This window comes from Ambystoma mexicanum, chromosome 6p, assembly GCF_040938575.1.
Source record: "Ambystoma mexicanum isolate Mex_15411 chromosome 6p, UKY_AmexF1_1, whole genome shotgun sequence".
NCBI classification, from domain to species: Eukaryota; Metazoa; Chordata; class Amphibia; order Caudata; family Ambystomatidae; genus Ambystoma; species Ambystoma mexicanum.
In genome coordinates, this window is record NC_090935.1 from 253,006,584 (window position 1) to 253,026,218 (window position 19,635).

The following is a 19,635-nucleotide window of genomic DNA, read 5'->3' on the forward strand; positions in this document are numbered from 1 at the left end:
TAGACAAAATGCAAGGGACGTTCATACAGCCCTTCCAACCCTTTGGACCATGTACTGGCCTTCAATGGGAGCTGTGGATGCAACAATACGAGCTCTGCTTCCTCACACGGAAAGTCGACAGTGAAGATATGAAGAGAGCATTCCTCATGCTCAACCTTGGCACGATGGCACTCCGCATATTCAGCGCCCTACCAAACCGTGGCACGTCGGATGATTATGAGATGGCGAAAGATGTACTCACAAAGAATTCAAGCCTATGGTCAGCGCCGACTTCGAGTGATTTAAAATGAGCCAGTCCAGACAATGCCCGCAGGAGAGTCTAGACGACTTCCACAGCTGCCTGAGAGAAATGGCACAAGCCTGCAACTTCCCAAACAAAGAATTCTCAGTAAAACAGCAAGTCAGCCACGGTTTGTCATTGTAAAAACTCAGAAGCACCTTTCTCGCAGAAACAGACCTTCCACTGGACACCATCCTGTCCATGGGCGACTACGTGAGCAAACGGATGAACACGCAACCGAGATGGAGAAAATCATAAGCCGCCTGCCACTGGATACGGAGCTGACAAAGAGTGGCACCAAGACAATCAATGCCCTAAGGCAACACAGACCCCAACAAAGCCAACCTGCTACCCGGCCGAAGGACTGCATATGGTGTGGAGGACAGCATGGCAGGAGCAACCCATGCCCAGAATATGGCACCACGTGCCACAAATGTGGACAACTTAACCATTACGCATCGGTGTGCCTGAGCGCCAGACAACCTAAAGACTACTCACCGATGGAATCCACCCCGCACCACAAAGGCAATGCAGGATCCCGCAGACCATCAGGCTGTCCAGACTGACGCGATCGCCAACACAAAAGACCACCAGGCAGACAGCGCAACGGCAGAAGTGCAACGGCAGAAGTGGATGGTCCCAAGCCATTAACGGCGACAACACCGACAGTTTCAGCAGCGACCCGAAACCCACACTTCAGAGGCATTCAGTCCTGCTCTATGTCTACGGCTGCAAAAAGCCCTTTCCTCATGGCTGGCTACTTCAAGACGACACTCTCCCACCGGGGAATCCGCTGCAAGACCTGCATACATGTTGTGGATGCTGGGATAGAGACCCTACTCAGAGCACGACAGCAGAACGCCTGGAGGTCATCCAGTTTAACCTGGCAGTCCAATCAGAAGATATTGAACACCTAGTGGCGAAGCACAAGAACCTCTTCACAGGTATCGGCTGTCTCAAGGGCAGGTTAGTGAAGCTTCACATCGACCCCCACCCCCCATCGAGCCACGGCTGTACTTCACAGAAGAGTACCGTTCCACATGAGAGCCGCAGTGGAGGCAGAGCTCAAGAAGCTCGAGAACCTGAGGATCACCGAGAAAACTTCAGGACCCACACTGTGGGTCTCGCTAATGGTGGTCAAAGCCAAACCAAAGCAGCCGAATGCAGTGCACATATACATTCATATGCGGCCCCCCAATGCCGCAATGGGACAACAGAGACATCACACAATAGATAAACTGATCGTCGATCTGACGGTTGTGACCGTCTTCAGCAAGCTCGACCTCCAATCGTGCTATCACCAGATCCGCCTTGCAAGAGAATCGCACTACATCACCACGTTCTCCTCACACCTGGGTCTCCGACGCTACTACTGCCTCAACTTCAGCATCTCCTCGGCAGCGGAAGTCTTCCAACAAGAGATACGGAAAGTCCTACAAGACCTACCAGGAGTGACGAACGTCAGCAACGATATCCTGGTCTACGGCAAAACAGAAGAAAAACACACCAAACGACTAGCAGCCACCCATCAACGACTAGAAGAGTCGGGGCTCACGCTCCACGAGGAGAAGTGCAAATTTGGGAAACGATCGCTGAGTTTCTTTGGCTACGTTTTTAACAAGCAAGGGGTGTCCCTCGACCCTGGCAAGGTAAATGACATTAAGAACGCACAGGCCCCAACCACAGCGACAGAGATTCATAGCTTTCTGGGCATGGCCAACTACTGTGGTCGCTTTATTCCTGACCTGGCCACCACCGCAGCCCCCCTGCGCAAACTCACTGGACTTGGGGCATCGAACAAGAACAAGCATTCAAGAAAATCAAGGCCTCCTTCTCCAGTGACGCCACCATGGCATTCTTTGACATATCTCGCACGACAGATCTGCTTGTCGACGCAAGCCCTCTAGGGTTAGGAGCGATGTTAAAACAGAGGGACAAAGAGGGAACAGTTTTCACCATCGCATTCGCGAGCAGGGCGCTCACACCAACCGAAAGGAACTACGCCCACATTGAAAAAGAGGTGCTGGCAATAATCTGGGGGTGCAAACACTTCCACATGTACATCCTGGGGCACCCGGTGAAGGTAATGACTGACCACAAGCCACACATACCCATCTTCAGCGGGTCGGCGCCGCACCCCCCTGCAAGGATCGAGCATTGGCTACTGTAACTACAACAATTTGACCTGGAAGTCCAGTACCGAGCAGGCGCCGACAATCCGGCAGACTTCCCGTCACATCACCCTCGCCCGGCCACCTCCACCGAACATGAAGCCACAAAAGTGATGGAAGAACACGTATGCCAAATAGTCGCATGCGCCAGGCCCAGAACCAAGAAAGTTGAAGAAATCCAGGCCGAAACAGACAAAGATCCGTGCCTACAACTTGCGAAGACAGCCATCCTCTAGGGCAAATGGAAAACGTTTCTGACAGCAGTTGCATGGAAAACAGCCCCAGCTCAAGAGCTGATTAAAGCACTTTTCAGGATATGGCATGAACTATCCATCTTGCTAGACGGCTTAATCCTGAAAGGGCACCGGATCATGTTGCCCGCCTCCCTACAAGAGAGAGCCCTCAGATTAGCACATGAAGGGCACCAGGGCATAGTGAAAACCCAAGCGTTCCTCAAGTCCTGCGTATGGCTACCCCACATGCAGCGCAAAGTCATAGCACTTGTGGAAGCCTGCATGGCTTGTTTATCCACTCGCCGACCAGGGCCTCCAGAATCCATGGAGTGCCCCCCTGGAGCACCCGCAGGTGGAACGCCATAAGTATCGACTTCTGCACGATTGCGAATGAGATGTACCTACTCGTAGCGATCGACGAACACACCAGATAACCCGAAGTTGAACACGGTGACCACAGCACTGGAAAAGATGTTTGCGACACATGGCATACAATCCTCAATCCAAAGCGACAACGGACCACCCTTCATGAGCAAAGGTTTCAGAGCTTTCACTGACAGTATAGGAACGCCATCATCACATCACCCCGTACTGGCCACAGGCCAACGGGGACGCCGAAAGATTCATGGCATCAATCAACAATACTGTAAGAATTGCCAAGGACAAAGGTCGGACATGGCTCCCTGAGCTCTACAGATTCCTCTGTGCCTACCGGCTGACCCCCCCACTCAACCACCCGTGCCAGCCCAGCAGCCATGATGTTTGGTGTACCCATACAAGGAAACCTACCCCAATACCACTCCTGAAGCCTCCACAGGTAGACCTGGAGAAGGTAGAAACCAGAAGACGCAGACATAACGCCAAGGAAGACCAAGTCAAGGGAGCCACCCTCAGTGAGCTCCAGATAGGAGACACGGTACTTGTGAAAAACAGGCCACAAAGGGAAAAATGGCCCTACCCTACGAGTCAGCACAGTGGACGATATCGCACCGAGAACATGGCCTTGCCTCAGCCAACCGAGGACAAGAGGCAGTGACTAGAAATGTGTCACACTTCCAAAAGGTCCCGCCAACTCTGTGGGAGGAATTGAACGCGAAAGCCAGCCCCACAGGCAGTGGAGTAACTTTGCTTAAAATGTTGGGGGGACAGCGGTGGGGTGGAAGGAGGCCGGATGGTAGCTCTTAGGGATCGTTTGCCCAAATTGTTTGATAAAATGTATTCAAATGGAAGATTTGACCACCATTAGTTTGAAGCTGAAGATACCGAACATAAAGAGGTGGGGGTGCGGGGGTGTCCCCTGCTCTCCATGTTCGGTATTTTTGGCTTTGCCGGTTGCGGCGGTATCCCTTGCTTCCTCAGCATTGGTGGCAGGGGACCCAACAAAAAAAGAAATAAAGGGGACCATGCAGCGTCAGGTCTGACCCACGTTAGATGGATGGATCTGACGCTGCAGGGTACAGGAGAGGCAGCGGATGGAGAAACGGTAAGTAGGTGGGGATTTATGGGCGTAATGGCGATTTCGGGGGACATGGGTTTGGGTTTTTGGACCGAGGTAAAATGTATTCACAGCGAAAATGACTATAGTCAATTTTGCCGTGATTTTGTACCTCGGTCAAACAACCTAAATCCCTGAGGGATAACACTAGACTACTACACCACACAAGTTCATTGCTGACGCTCTGTTATAACTTTCATGAGACTGGTAGCCTATCTTTAAAATTCAATTGGGCCCCCACACATCTTCAGTGGGCCTGCCATGCACCCAGTGACATAACATAACATTCACAAACTTAATTCCAATAGAACATTAAAACAATGCATTATTTATCATTCATTCAGTCACAAAAGTCCAAAAACAAATATGCTTGCATACACTCTCACTCATGCTCAAATGCACCCAGCACCTCCATTGACATACTACACTGTATGCACACAACATTTATATGTACATATACAATAACACATGGAAACAGTGGCGCAACGTCCATTGAGCAGACCAGACTTTATCACCCCCTGATCTCTTAAATTCTGGGCTAAATTGACCTGACCTAGCTGAACTATAAAGCCATGGCCGAAACTAACAGATTGACTGGAATTTCAGCAATTCCCTTGATTTTTCCTTCCATTCAAAAGCAGAAGCCATCGGTTAATGCAGTGCCTGTGGGTAACCAAGTATACTTGGTATCAATTTTTAAATGCCATATATCTCCAAACTTGGGTTCTGCACAGCACATTATATGCGTACGTGCTGATAGATTTTTTTCTACAAGATTCTGACTGATTAAAATTAAGGTATGTTTTCCTGTGTTCAAATGGCTCCAAGCGGGAGAGGCGGGGGGGGCAAGCTGCCCCCGTAGCTCTTTTAAGAGCCAGACCGGGACATTGGTCATTGGGACACCTCTACCGTTCGGCACATCAAGGAGTGCGCCCAATGGCAAAGGTGTCCCGCTGACAGGACAATGTGTGCTGAGCAATTCCTGCTCAGCACGCTCATTGTCCTGGCAGCAGGACACCTTACCCGTTCCGAATGGTAGAGGTGTCCCGCTGCCAGGACAATTTCATCAAGGAGCTCCGGACAGCAGAGGGTTCACACGTTGCTATGTATCAACAGAGCATTACAATATGAACCATTAGGCACTGATGGGATGGAGGGGGTACTATTAGCAGGGACTTTTGTCCCTTTAGAAATGTGAATGGGAGGGAGTGATCAGAAGTGAGAAGGGTGCATAATGTTTCCTGCTTTATGAGATAATGACTATGGCTTTAAACCCAAGGGGGGGATTTGTTAGGCTCACATTAATCTACATGATGCTATTGTGACTTTGCATGCAGAATGGGGAGAATAAAACTAAACTGATACTCTCATTGCTCAACATATTTCTATGATGCCTGCGGGCAGTCGGCGCTATATAAATATAAAATAAATAAAATAAAAAAATGACAATGCATATAGTGTATGGTTAGTTTACTATTAAAGGATAGTTTATTATGTAATGTGGTTTGCTTCCAAGGCATTGCTATAAATAATTTTTTAAGCACATGAAATAAAGCAAAACCTTAATAAATATCTATATCAACTAAACCTGGAAAGATGTGCGCGGTCGCTTAAATTGTCCACATCCCAGTTTCACCATTTAACCAAGTGTATGATCCTGAGCAAATCATTTAATCACATTGTGCCTTATCTGCAGCTCTGCAAGTGACTCTGATTCACTTCAAAGCTTATGTTAATGTATCATGGTATTATAATGGAAAAGCCTAATGACTATAGAGTTGCTCCACATATAACAAAAGTGCAATTTAGGTATTTTGCACGACAAAGTTATTTGTCACGTGGCTTATTTATGGCAACTTATTCTGAAGTCACTTCCATGGTGCCTCCAAGTATCAAGGACTGATGATGCGCCTTGCAATGTCATTTTCTGTGAAGTCACTTCAGTTGGTGCAATCCATATAATATTTAGGATGTTTGCATGTATTTTGCCTCAGAGGGCTTGGACAGAGCTCTAATAGATGAGTTTCCTGCATCTGGAATGATCCTGCAGTTTTATTTTTTTTTGTTGTGTTAAAATGCCATTGTCCACTAATGTTACCAAAAAGTAGATTGGCGCAGGGGTGGGCCGTTCGGGGCCACCAATGAGACCATGTGGAATTCCACACACTGCATTTCGTTGCTCACCCGCCCCCCCCACTCTTACAATGCTGGATACTCCTCTGCTTAGTTTGGTAAGTGAAGCAGTTTTTGGTGGCCTGTAACCTGAACCATCACACCGATTTACTAATTTGCACCAAACCGTCCTGAAAAAGTGCCTGCAAAACTCAAAAATCTTTTTGCCAGTTTGATGAAGATTATTTTTGGCGGCAGGGGGAAAAGTTATACAGGGCTCCTAAAAGTGTGCTCTTAACACAAAATCCCATGTGGTTCCTTCTGCGCACCTAGAGCAACATACCTGGGGCCTTAATCTGTACTGTGAGCTCTGCTCACTTGTCCAAATGTGACACGCACCCTCACTAGGGTCAGCCCAAAGCCCAGCCCCCCAACAAACATACACAAACACAATTAAAAATGGTACCTCTGCTCTGCTTTCAAATCGCGCCCCGGCCACGTCTCTTGTTACACCGACCTAACCTCTTTGCACTCACACACCTCCAGACAAAAACCAGGGCAGCTGCCAACGTTGCAATAAAAGGAACGGGTGAGTATGACCATAGCCCGTTGGATGCCCTTGTGTATTCTTGTTGTATAGCATGGTCCGCCGCTGCCGTGCTGCTTGAGGGAGTGAGGACATGAGGTTAGAAGGGGAAGGTAGATCAGGACCTAAGAGGGAGGGTTTAGTGGCTGCACGGGCATTCGTCCGCGTAAGGCAACCAGTGGATGGTGTAACACAGCCCCATCACAAGTGAAAGGCCAGGCGAGAACTCGATGCGGAAAGGTCTAGACCAACAAGAAGAACAGAGGAACGCAGACACACCCCCAACTCCCCACCAGGAGCGAGGAGAGCACTACTCACTCCGGAAGCGACTAGTGCCGTCCACCAGACTGCAAGGATATGTAATGAACGGCATCTACTTGTGCAAGGGTCGCTGAACAACTAGACAAGATCCATTGGACAGTCTGAGACAACTTCGTCTCCCCGGCCCCGACGGCCGACATGTGTTAGTTCTCTGATGTTAAGAATGTTTGTTTTTTTTATCCAAATTTGAAGAGGGATGTGATGTCCACGTGACAAGGGTCACGCAGACGAGTGAGTAAAAGGGAGACGGAGCGTGCCAAAAAGGCAGTTCCCGCTCCGGACATCAACTGAGCTGGCCACGTGTATTATTGCGCTGCGCGCAGCGCCAGCGGCCTGGAGTGTAGCCCGGCCCCGCCGTGGCAACACACCACAATCGCCAATGAAGACTCTAGTAGTGCGGTCAGCTAAGAATGACTGTATCCAAGCGGTGGGTTCTGGGGGAAAATTCAAGTTTTGGCACAGTTTTTCATGGTCAACTAGGCCGAATGCAGCAGATAAATTTAGGAGCAGGAGAATGCTTAGCTTTCCAGAGTCAAGGATGCTGTCCATCTGGATTTTTAAGTCCAGAAGGGCAGTTTCAGTACTGTGTTTAGGGCAGAAACCTGATTGTCTCGAGCCAAGGAGGTGATTGATATCAAGGAAGGGTTGAATTTGGGAGTACGCTAGACAGTCAATTATCTTCAGCAGGAAAGAGGCTGTGGTAATAGCATACATGCCAACCCTCCCGATTTAGGCGGGAGAGTCCCGATTTTTCAGTTAAAAATATTGATATTTTTCACGCTCTACCGCCTAAAATAACCACAGCCCCAATGCATTCCTATGGGAAAATGCATGTCTCCCGATTTCCTTGGGGAAATCTCCCTCCCAGGTACGTCACAAAGTTGGCATGTATGTAATAGGGCGATAGTTGGAAGGAACAAATGGGTCAAGTGTGGGTTTTTTGAGAGGGGGTGATCCACGCGGCTTTAATGTTTGCAGGAACAGAGTTAGTGGTGGAGGAGGCGTTAATGAAGTCTGATATAATGGTTCAAGAGTGGGGGTACAGAGATTTACATAGGTGTGCAGGACAGGTGTCACCTTTACAGTTAGAAGGATTTAAGGAGAGGATGGTGGACTACACCTGTTCTTGGGAGATTTTAGTGAACTTGAAAATGGGGGTGTTGGGAAATGGGGCGGGTTTGGGCTGGTTGGCAGTGGTAAGCGTAAATGGTTTGGTGGCGAGGGAGTCTCTTTTGGCTTGGATTTTGGCATGGAGAGAATCGATTTTGTGTGCCATAGCATTTCGAATGACCGTACACCAGGCATATTTCGAAAATAAATGTGGGAACATCCTCCCTTGTTCTTGTGTGAAATTGTAGCAAAATTGCTGCACAATTACTGCGAGATTACCGCAAAAATGGCTTGCATCAATGAAAAAACTAGTTGATGGTTTTTCATTCCTGAAAAGTCTCCGCTGCTGCAGTGCACCATGCATACATGCCAACCTTCCCGATTTGGGCGGGAGACTCCTGATTTTTTTCAGGAAAAAGTTGCTACTTTTTACTTTCTTCCTCCTAATATATTTCTAATCCCAATTCATTCCAATGGGAAAATACAAGTCACCCGATTTATGGTAAGAAATTTCCCTCCCAGCTGTGGCAAAAAGTTGCCACATATTGTGTGGGAGATATATGTACTTTTTTTGTATTGGGGCATAGCTCTCAACTCACACTTGCAAACAGCGGACTCACCCGCCAAGCCTCTTGCATGCCCATTCGTTTCAATAGGCCTCTCACGCTCCAAAAATAAAATTGGGAGTTTTCACCCGCCTTTGTGACACAAATGGTTGAGAGCTATGCTGGAAGCACCCCCTTCTATGTTGAATATTTTAAAAACGAATGGATGAATTTTCCCCTAAAGCACGAAAATAAATATCTGTGATGCTTTCTGCCCACTTTGTTTCTTATTTGGTACAAATCTGTCCAGCGGTTTTCGATCTACACTTGATTAATTGGTGCACATTTTCTCGATTGGAAAATGAATGAGCCTAGGCGAAACAATTTCCCAAAATGTGCAGTTTGGGGGGGCGGGGACAAACATTTTTTTGAAAATATATCCATTATCCGTCTAATGAGTCAAATGTTTTTATTCTGCACTATTTACCCTTCGCTTGTGCGACAGACGCTAGGCAACTAGGAAAATAGAAACTTGTTAGCAGCTTATGTTTCTTCAACATGTAAAATCTTCAACATGTAAAACATATGGTCTTACATTTACAGTGCTCTGTCATGTTTACATTGGGTAGTGCTGTGAGAAGTTCCCCGTATATTGGTCTGAAAGGGCTGCTTTAAGATGGCTGCCCCATCTGCCTGCATTTCCGGGCTGCTCTTTGTAATAGCAGCCCCTGGATACCAGTCTGACTGCCCTGCCATTGCACTCGGCACTGGCAGCTCTGGCATGTGACCTGATCATGAGAGTCATGTGTCTAGTGCCGGCGGGACAGCAGATAAGGGGATAGGCAAGAGGCAGAGCTAAGAATTAATTCTGCAGATTAGCAGCAGCCAGGACCGGAGCCAGCAAGTAGCAGCAGTGCCCGAACTCAGAGTTTCCAGCATGGACTGCGGGGTGATCACCTCCAAAACAATCCTCATTCTACTCAGCCTCATATTCTGGGTAAGCACAACTCGCAGCATTCAAAACGTTTACCTTTACAATACTTTTGGGAAAAAGGGTAATAAAAAAAGGTGTTGAGAATAGTAGTTGCATGTTGTAAATTATAGGTCATTGACAATAACCTATATTTTACAGCATGGAAAGACTATCAGTAACGTATTGGTATGATCGGCGTGCACGCCCCTCTTATCTCGAGTGAACGAATAATTATGAAACATCCTGTCAGTGTACGATGCTCGTTACAAGCAATGCTTAATGCAATTTAAAAAAAAAGTTCAACGCATATAACATGAAATGTACTATCAAGAGGAGGCGGGGTGTTGATGGATTTACCGTAGACGATCCCCCCCCCCCCACCACCCTTGCTTATAGTGTTAGTTTCTTTAGTTTAATGCATGGATTTTTTAAATCTGTATAAACAGTTACTTTTACAAGCGGTGATCGTGTGTGGACAAACACCAGCCATCGATCCAATTCATTGCAGGCATCGTGTGTCCTTTGGTGTTTTCATTGTTTTTCCCTTCGCCTGTGTCAGTATTTTTCTGTGGTGAAGGAAATACAGTAGACTTCAATTCCTTGAAGTAGCTCTGGCAAAAGCCAGTGACAGTACTTTGTCGCCTGCAATACCAGCAAGAGACCCTCAAGGAAATTTGAGAGTGGTGTCGTAAGTTCTGGGTCTAATTTCTTAGAAGTAGCACAAACACAGTTCACCACAGCACAGATTTGTAAAAAACCTTAAACAGGTTAATAAACAAAAAAAAAAAAATACAGTAGACACGAATAACAAAGGGGGCGCCTAAAGCCCTCGTAACTAAAAGTAAAGATTAGGTAGAATTCACCGGCGGCCAGTGTGCTTGAACTGAAGGACACGGCGATGCTGTGCGTTGAAATGGGCCGGACTTTGACGATGTGTGTGCTGTCATTATGGAGACCGTCGCCACCGGACACCGCTAGTAACAAAAGGCGCACACAGCAGCAGGACTGCACCGAACAAAGACGCCAGAACAGCCACGCCACAAACCAATTGGGACGATGCTTTGATTTTTTTAGTTGGGCCTTTGTTTCAAGTTTCCTACTGTACCACGCCAAGTTCTTTTCTGTGTTTCTCAATGTGCCCATGTAAAAAGCAACGTGGCAAAGAAACATGCACACAAAGTTGGGGGGAAGGGTGAACACAAACAGAAATCTCATTTCTGATTAAATGGATTTGGCCACAGTGTTGTTCTCTTGGGTCTGGGATCGAAAAGTAAAAACTTCTGAAAGTCTATAAAGGAAAACCGGAAACATACGCGCTCTGTAACCATAAGTGTCCTCTAAGCAAATCTCCCAACAGATTGTATTTCAAAGCACCACAAAGTCTAACGTGTTACTACCAGGTCCCAATATCGAGACAAATGTTCTAATTAGCAATTCAAGTAATTGGTGTAGCACCAGGCTATAATTACAGAGACAATGCGGTCTGTCTCATAACTAGACAAAGGATGGCAAAGCCAGCAGTTGTAGTTTTTTTGTAGGTATGGTATAGGCATTTGCCAGGCACTTCACGTGGCCTCAAGTTGGCAACAGCTGGAAATGGCGTGAGTACGTGGACGTAGGCTAGCAGTGCTGTCAAATGCCTATTTAATACCAATAGACAAGCCAAAACTGTTGGTTTTCCCAGTGCTTGTTTTCTAACAGGACTTCAGTGCAAGGAACAGACGCGAGGGCACACACACTGCTTATAAATCAGATGGATACAGGCACACTTCGTAAAGACATGTTTTGCACCGCGGCGCATTTACAGGTTGCAATTAAGTCTACAGCTCCCAGAAGACTGTTTTGAAATAGCACCTGGAGGTCCTATGCAGAACAATGTTTGAGGTTACTCCATGCAAGACGTAGCTCAAAGAGACCCCATGGGAGTGGGGTTTAGGCCGGCAGGGACAGGTAATGGGACGGTGGGCATCGCCATAGGGAATAGCCTGGCCAATCAGTTGGTTGCTCAGGCCATTCCCTAAACAACACCCACAACCTGTGTATTATCCCTTCTCCCTCCTATCTGTACTCCAGTACATAGGTTTGGATAATAAGTGGTGCTTAAGCGCCATTTGACAGCCAAAAATAAAAATGCGATGAGCAGGATGGAGTGGGGCAGGACTATGTGGGTGCTACCTAGGAAATCTGGGCAACGGCAAGCATAAGACCCCTTATCTTATACCGATGCATAATGCATACCATTCCGACACATGATTCACCACGTGTTGCATGCCCTCTCGGGTCTGTTCCTCGTGGGTGGCATATATATATATATACATATAATGACTGGTATAGTATAGCTCGTGCTACTGGCGTGAAAACGATCCTATTCAGGAATTTCCGCTGCAAAAACCTGGGCATTGTGAGTCTTGTGTCTCCTTGTTTAAATATATCAAGGGCGCCAGAATCGGTGTGTTTTTAGACCGAGACGCACAGGGCCCAGAAAGGCAGTGTTGGATATTAATGCACAGGATAGGCTCGTGTGAAAGGGTGTTGCCAGGAGCCGTGGCGCATCAGACCCCTCCGGTCCTTAACAGAAAATGTATCAGTCGTTTTGTTTTAAAAGCAGTACGTTCGCATAGAAGCGTGATGGAGGAAATAACAACAAATAAAAACAAGGGATGCAGTCGAACCTGTTTTTCAGAGTTACAGTTTTTTCAAACTCGTTAGGAACGTCCATATTTTGTCATGCCACGGAACCTCCTGTTCAGTGGCGTCGCTGGGGGGGGGGCACCGAAATCTCCCCCCCCAGCCCTCCCCACCTCAGCTGGGCACTTATTTGTATCAACGCATGCATCTGTTCCATAGGAAGTAACGTTTAGCAAAGGAAGTGCATTCGGCATGTTGTGTCACGCGCTTTGCATTCAGCTGAACCTTCTGGAAACTCCGGGTTAAGCTGTTTGGCCACAGACACCCTAGGAACCGATAAAGCGGCATCTATGGAGTCTAAAATGGATGCGGTTTGTAAATGAAAATCGAGAAACATCTATCGAAGTGTTTCTCATCTCAAGTTCTGTTCCGCTCTCAAGTGTGCCGCCCTCCACCTGAAAGTTTGCTAATAAAATAAACTCCACTAGAAGACCCCTTAAAGCTATGCGCGTACCGTGTTTGCATTGCAGCGCTTTTAAACATTGTACTATTCCCTGTGGTGTTTTTGCCGCATTTTTCTTTAAAACAAATAGTTGTTCTGTGTTTGGGGCAGTGGTCGTAGGGGTTTGGGAGGTGTTTGGTGTCTGGCTGAGGTGTGGGGGGCGGGTTAGAGAGGGATGGGGAGGAAACGCAGCATTACAGAAAAATGCTGCACAACAATGAAGAGCTGTTAAGTCAACCTGCAGCCAAGAGCAGCCCCTCCAATCAGAATGTAGCGCACTAAACCGCTAATGATGGGTCATTAGTGACTTAATGGTTTAGTGCCTACATTCTGGTGGGAGGGGAGTTGCGCAGAAGGGGTGTGGTAGTTGGTGTGCACAAAAGATTCTTTGCAGGAGTGCTTCTGACATCACACATGCTCTTTTACAGGCGCCCCCATACTTTTGTCTGTGCTCCCCTCTATGTCCCCCAACTTCCATAATATACTCAAGGGAATTAAAATTAATCAAGCCGTGACTGCTCTGGCAAAAACCCTCAGAGGCCCCCTTTCCCAGGCTTGTCGGGTCAGCACCACCCAGACATAAGGCCAATATGTCCTTCTTTTGCTGTTTCCCAGGATATCTGCGCACCTGCTGCTGCGCCCCTATCAACCCCGGCACCCCACCCCTCCCAATCTCATTTCCTCCCGGCTGTCGCTGGTGGGGAAAGAAGGTGGCATGTCGATTTTAAGTTCCTTTCGGCCTGATGTACCTTCTCACCCCCAGACCTCCTTCCCCCCATGCCACCCGATGAGCACCAACTTTTCGAGATTATTCAGTGGAGCTTAAGATGCTAAGGCCATGTCTGCTGTACTTCTGCCCCTGCCACCTTTCCCTCTTGCTCCGCCTTACCAGGGCGAGCCTGCTCTGCGACCCTCTTTCCTTCGTTCCAGCTCCATCCTGCTCCGCCTTAACCAGGGTGTGCCTGTTCTGGGACACTTTTTCCATCTGACCCCTTTCCATCCTGCTCCGCCTTAACCAGGGCGGGCTTGCTCTGGGACACTTTTTCCATCTGTCCCCTTTCCATCCTGCTCCGCCTTAACCAGGGCGGGCTTGCTCCGGGACACTTTTTCCATCTGTCCCCTTTCCATCCTGCTCCGCCTTAACCAGGGCGGGCTTGCTCCGGGACACTCTTTCCATCTGTCCCCTTTCCATCCTGCTCCGCCTTAACCAGGGCGAGCCTGCTCCGGGACACTTTTAAAGTTAGAATTTCAGGCACCACATTTGCCTTACTTCCCCTTTCCCCGTCCTCTCGCCCCACAAGAATCCGTGGTCTTGTGCCGTCTTTCCTTATTGTTACATTTCCCAGAGTTTTGAGCTGGCTTCTACTATGGGGCTCTGTCCCTACTGCTGACAAATGTCTGCCATCCACTGGGTTGTCCTACGGGGAACTTGGGTTGAACCGCCCATGCCTGCCCTGTGCAATACCTTTCCAAGAGCTTTGAGCACCTTGTGCCCAATTGCCATCCACTGGGTTAACCTACGGGAAACTTGGGTTGCACCGCCCATGCCTGCCCCGTGCAATACCTTTCCAGGGGCTTTGTGCACCTTGTGCCCAATTTCCGGTGACATTTCCTCCGCCCCGTGCTGGGCCGGGCACTCACTCTCTTGTATATTCAACCAGGGACTCATTTTCCACCCTTAGCAATTCATCTACCCTTTTACTGGACTAATCCTCCCCCACCTTAATCTTGCTCCGCCTGCTGTGAGCTACCAACCGGGTGATTGCCTGCGCTGGACGGGAGGAGCTGCCTTTATAGTCCCTTGTTAGACCTGTACCTCTGCATTCATTTCCCCCTTGTCTCAGCCCAGGTACCATTTTTTCCTGTCCTGTGTGTACCGCCTCCCATCTTTCACTAGCGGGCTCCCCCCTTCCATTTTTCTTAACATGTAAGGCAACTGCCATAACCAACAAGACTGCCTCTCCTTCCTCAGGCGTACCTAGTGGTGCTATCCCACAACTCACTCTATATCGTTACCTGCCGTGCACACCTTTACCACTGATACTTGATCATTCTCATTGGTCAGGTGCAGGGCTGCGCTGACCCTGCTACCTGCGCCTTTAAACACGTTCCTGCTTTTCTCTGTGTACCACCTCTCGTTTTTAAATTTCAAGTACTTGCGCCCAAGCCAAACTGTTCCCCCCTCGCATCACTTTGCAGCTTTGTTAAGTGTGTACGCCTGACAACTGGCCCCTTGTCTGCTGAATTCATAATTGGGAATTTGAATTGCATTCATAATTGGGGAATGAAACCCATACTTGGGAATGCTCCCAGCGCCCTTTTCCATACTAGCCTTGTGGCGCTCCCACGCCCAACTGGCAAGAGGCATGCAATAATGCTCTTAGCGACATTTAGAAGTACGCGCCCCGTGGCGCTCCCCTTGCGCTGCCTCCTTCATACAATTTTCCTGTGCCATGGCGAGTGCTGTACCTCTGGGTACTGTAAGGGGGTCAGGCCATTATGCTCATAGTGCCGTTAAATCGTACCCTCCTCCTGGCACTCCCCTTTATCGTGAACGCCTAATGCAATTGCGCTTGTAGCGCCATACCTCTATCCCCAACTTCAGCGTGAAGGAACATGCAACCCTCTTATAGCGCACTTTGTACAACGGGCCTCCTCGCGCTGCCCCATATAATGGACCGGGACCTGCCATACTGCCTGCAGCGCTATTCTGTAAGGATAACCTAGCGGTGCTCCTACCCCCACTGGACAGAGTCATGCCATACTACGTTACCAGGGTGAACCCCCAAATGCCCTTAGGGATCCCCGTTTCTTCAATCCATCCCGTCCAAGAGAGGCAACAGAAGCCACAACTCCTTCCCCAGCTGGGCTGCACAACCCAAACATTAGCATCGCTCAATATATTCCCATACCCATCACCCCAAACAACGCAAAGGGCGAAACTATGGAAGCATGTACAAACAATTAACCAAGAGTGAATGGATGATGCAGAAATACGGTATACCACTAAAGTGACGAGCTAACCTGCCCTCTTTAATGTTCTTGCGCACGAAACAAAGTGGCCCTTTAAATTTCCTAATAACCCACCTGGTGTGCGTTTTCCACGGGTACCCGTGTTTAACCAATTAATGGACCGTCGCTGCGCCCTAACCCTGCGTGATCTCTATCGGCAGCCTCACTTCCCTTTCTGCTGCAAGCCTGGTTGGTATGTGTCGCCCAGCCGATTTCATTCTGATCTTTGTAATCCCCAACCGCGGGGATGGCCGAAGCCAGGCTCTTTTATTCTGTAGTTGTTCTATTGTTACAACCCCCAACGGCGGCTTCTACCCGCCATTCAAATTGCATAGCGTATAAACGACGCTCTGCGACGAACTCCCCTGCATCCCATATGACCGGCGACCTGTTACACAGGGAGCCCTGCATGCCGCCATCTTTGTTTCTAACGTGTGGCGCGAACCTTCAGAAAACGGCTTACTCACTTGGTGACCGCAAGTATAACCTGGCCCTTGATGCCCTGCACTAATCAGTAAGTTAAGTCGTCCTAACAAAGTGCGCCCAGAAACACTTGTGTATAGGCGTGTTATAAATGCCATAACGGTTTCTTAACGTGCGGGGCGAAAATTAAATAACCATTAAATAACTGCCGTGCATGAAACCAACAAGTTGACCACCAATACAACACAGCACAACCGCTTTGTAAGGATACCTGGCTGCATTTCTAGACCCCCCAATATTTGTGTATGCCATATGATAGTTTGTTTACAGTGCGCTTAATACCCCATGGTTTCTGAGCGCGGACCGAACCTGGGGTGCTTGGTACCGTCGCCCTTCCAAGGCGAGCACTTTGTCCCCAAAGCTATCCTCCACCTCTTTATAAAGTATGACTGCAGCTTTAAAACCCTCATCGGCCAACCTTCACACTGCCATGCCAACAACAATCACTTCCCTGTTCCTGGTGTGGACACCCCGATCGCAACTGCAACATTTCCCCCACTGTGTGACCAGATTGGGTATACGGTCAGTACCCCTAGCCCGACAACCAAAGCTGCAATATGCCACTTACACCGCAAGTTCTGTTGCCGCTACTATTAATGTGCGAAATATGACCTTGAGAAACGGCCTATTCACTTGGCGACCTTAAGCATATACCTGCACAATGGTTGCACCGGCCTACACCCGTAAGCTAAATCATCCTAAAAGCGTGCGCCATGAAACACTTGTGTATAGGCGTTTTACAAATGCCCTATGGGTTTCATAATGTGCGGTGCGAAAAGTCGGGAACCACCTAATCCCTTCTCGACCTTAATCATAAACCAGGACAAAGGCTGCACCGCTCTAAGCCTTTAGGCTACATCACCATAAAAACGTGCCCCAGGAACACCTGTTTATAGGCGCGTTCTGTTAGCTTGCCTATACAGGGATTGAACCTGTGACCTTGGCGTTATTAACATCACGCTCTAACCAACTGAGCTAACCGTCCAGCTAAATGTTAGTTGTTTTCGCCCCGCGTGAGGCTCGAACCCCCGACCCTGAGATTAAGAGTCTCCTGCCCTACCGACTGAGCTAGCCAGGCTCCCGTTGCATGCGCCTTGCACCCCGTGCCTGGGAAACACCTCCCAGCAAATGCATCCTATTTGCAAGCCTCGCGCCCTGATGTATACAAGCATGTTAGCAACCGCACATGGACAACTATCTTTCTATTGCCCTTTTCTCACCCTTGTGGCCCACATCCCCTTTGTGGCTGCCTACCCGCGGGGCAAAGCAGCCCCTAGCCAGCACATCCTTAAGTTACTGCGACTAGGCCTGCATCCAGACCGATGCACGTAACCCAACCGGCCATAACCGCATACCTTCGCATCACCCAGCATGCTGAATTCACATTCCTTGACTTTACTTAGCCATTCTTCATTGCAAACATTTGAAATAATTAACCGCGAGGCGTGCATCTTAACCTCCCCCAACAGTAACCTTAACTGCATTGTTTCCCCGGACGCTCGTTAAATGCCTCCGCATACTGTCTATGCTTACTGCTAACCTATCTACTTTTACAATCACATTATGTTATTGACTGACTTGTGCCTATTCTCCGCGCCAGTCTCCTAATCTTCCTTGACCCTCATGGATAAAGGAATCCACAGATTCAAACCACCAATAATTTAATTACTTTAGCATTTTATATAGCGCCAAGCACGCTCAGGCATCTGAGCGCTGCTTATTATTACCCACAGTGTGGGGTGTACATTTACCGACCCCGGAAGGATGAAAGGCTGAGTTTGGCGCTGCCGGGATTCGAACCTGCGACAGCAGGACCTACACAGATGTCGAAGGGAGCTGCTCTACTGGCTGTGCTACCGGACCGACACCGTTTCTCGCTTCCGACACCCTCCCCAACCTAGTTCCCTGGGGAGTTTCGCAGCAACTGAACGCTGATACCGTCCTGCCTGCATGTCTCATTAATTAACCCAAATCCGCCCTGCGTGGGATTAAGCTGCACGAACCGCGACCACCCAGTGCCCAGCCATTTACCTCTTTCTTTGCTCAAGCTGCGCCATCTCCATCTCCCGCTCCCGTGAACTGGGCAACACCTTCTCTGGAACCTCTGGAACTTTCCATACCGGACCTCTTCCTTCACTGGGGTAACACGAACCTCCTCGTCTGGTCACAGCCCCTTGAAAAACGAAGTCCTCGGTGGCAGGCGAAAAACGAAGTCCTCGGTGGCAGGCGGGCGTCCCCCGCCAAGGCTGGATGATGCCTGCAGTGGGAACCCGCCTGCTTTAAAGGGGGATAACTCCGCCCCTTTCCATTGTCCCCCTTCCGCGGGCTTTTCCTCCCCCTTTGCCGCGCTCTTCTCATTTTCCATTTTCGCGGGCTTTCCCTGCTTTTGCCGCGCTCTGCCTTTCCTCCCCTCCTTTGAGGAGGGGGAGGGAGATTTAGGAGGAGGACACCGCCCGGGTTATCGGGGTGCCTCCTCCATTTTCGGATTTCGTCGTCGACACCTGGCATGTCCCTCCTAAATTTGATTCATGGCGACACCACTGCTCTTGTTTAACACCAGTTTCTTCTTTAAAAGACATGTTAAATTAAAAATAAATTGTGCTGAGTCTGCGGTTCTCAGAACATTCTCACCCCACAGTGTTTTACTTCTGTTTGGTGTCTGTTTTCTTTATGTCATTGAAGTCTCTGTCTGACATTGTTTAGCTTGTCTGGCCTGGTAGCTTGTTCCAGAGACGGCGAATAGCAGGAAAAGGCCTCGTTTGTTTCTCTTGTAGTTCTTTGTTTCCGGGCTGGCCATGTGATGGCTTCTGGAGGTGCTGAGTTTTATGGCTGGGTAGAGTGGTCTTTTGGTTGTGACTTCTTTGATGCAGTCTGTCTGAAACCTGTTGCATACCTGAGGGCGTAGTCTTGAGGATTCGGCACACTCTACAGCTTTCAGAGGGCATAATGTGTCATCTGGGACTCCTCTGTCAGTAAGGCATTGCCACAGTCCAGGTGGCAGATGACAAGGGTTTCGGACAACCAGAGGCGTTGTTGGGGAGAAGCTGCGGGCGGGGGGGCTATAGCCCTGGGTCTTTTGGTTGTAGCCCTGGATAGAAGCTCAGGGGCTAGCTAGTCCCGAGTCCTGACAGTCCACAGCAGTGTTGCTAGGATTGTAGGACTGCTAGGGTTGTAAAAGATCCGG

General features: G+C 48.8%; 1 protein-coding gene across 1 annotated transcript in view; it reads left to right on the forward strand.

The window, feature by feature from the left end:
* Positions 1-9,600: 9,600 nt before the first annotated feature.
* Positions 9,601-19,635, forward strand: part of LOC138511357 (tetraspanin-36-like) — a 277,296-nt gene continuing 267,261 nt past the window's right edge. Inside the window, exon 1 of the mRNA XM_069626968.1 lies at positions 9,601-9,850. Coding sequence (XP_069483069.1) covers positions 9,791-9,850 — 60 coding nt within the window. The 5' untranslated portion in view covers positions 9,601-9,790. The remainder of the gene's footprint in view (positions 9,851-19,635) is intronic.